This window comes from Ceratina calcarata, unplaced genomic scaffold (genome assembly GCF_001652005.2).
Source record: "Ceratina calcarata isolate Rehan_Ccalc_2016 unplaced genomic scaffold, ASM165200v1 scaffold4257, whole genome shotgun sequence".
Taxonomy (NCBI): domain Eukaryota; kingdom Metazoa; phylum Arthropoda; class Insecta; order Hymenoptera; family Apidae; genus Ceratina; species Ceratina calcarata.
In genome coordinates, this window is record NW_017166245.1 from 1,070 (window position 1) to 1,872 (window position 803).

An 803-nucleotide genomic window follows, 5' to 3' on the forward strand; every position below is an offset into this window, starting at 1 on the left:
TCGACGGTGATTAGGGATCGGCCATGAATTAAAAATATCGAACCTAGACTCTGGTCGGTCCTCTTGCAAACTTTATCACGACGTGTACGAGAAATTTATGAACATAGAACATCAGCCTCGATGTTATTCAATGATTATTAAAATTTCACATGCACTCTATTGATATTGCCACTTACTTCGATAGGTATTTCAAATTATTTATGAGATTCACGAGTAACGTTGTTCTTTTATCACTTTGCACGCTGCGCTCGTTGGCCGAGGATCGCCGGTAAGCCATCAATTGAACGGTATAATATTTAACGTTGGAACATCGAACCGTGGCCCCGTTGCGACACCGTTCCGACTAACGGACGACCTTCGTGTATTTCAGGGAAGAAATGGCGAGGGTTGACCCCGCAGGACAGAAGGCCGTACGTCGAGGAAGCCGAGAGGCTGAGGGTCATACACATGCAGGAACATCCGAACTACAAGTACAGGCCGCGGCGCAGGAAACACGCGAAACGGGCCCCGGGGGCCCCGTCTTCTCCTCCATCGGCGACCAACACTGCGGCCAATAGGTCCAACCCCTCTGGTACCACGATTCATCATTCCATGTAAGTCGATATCTCCTTACCTCGCAGCGGCGTTTTAAAACTTGGCGTCCACGCGGCGCTCGACAATTGAGCAAGGAATACTGCTGCTGATTCACTCAATTTCACGTGAAACTGTCCAATGCATATCAAAGTTTGATGTTCTTGATTTCTTGAACGGATCAGGAAATTATGGTCGATATTTATTTAAGTTCCAAGATCGAGGAATTCCTC

General features: G+C 47.3%; 1 protein-coding gene across 1 annotated transcript; it reads left to right on the top strand.

Moving 5' to 3' along the window:
• Positions 1–370: 370 nt before the first annotated feature.
• On the top strand, positions 371–769 carry LOC113464568 (putative transcription factor SOX-15; the record flags this gene model as incomplete). Its single annotated transcript, XM_026815012.1, has 1 exon — positions 371–769. A coding segment is annotated over one exon (227 nt), but the record flags the coding sequence as incomplete, so codon positions are not given.
• Between the last annotated feature and the right edge of the window lie 34 nt (positions 770–803).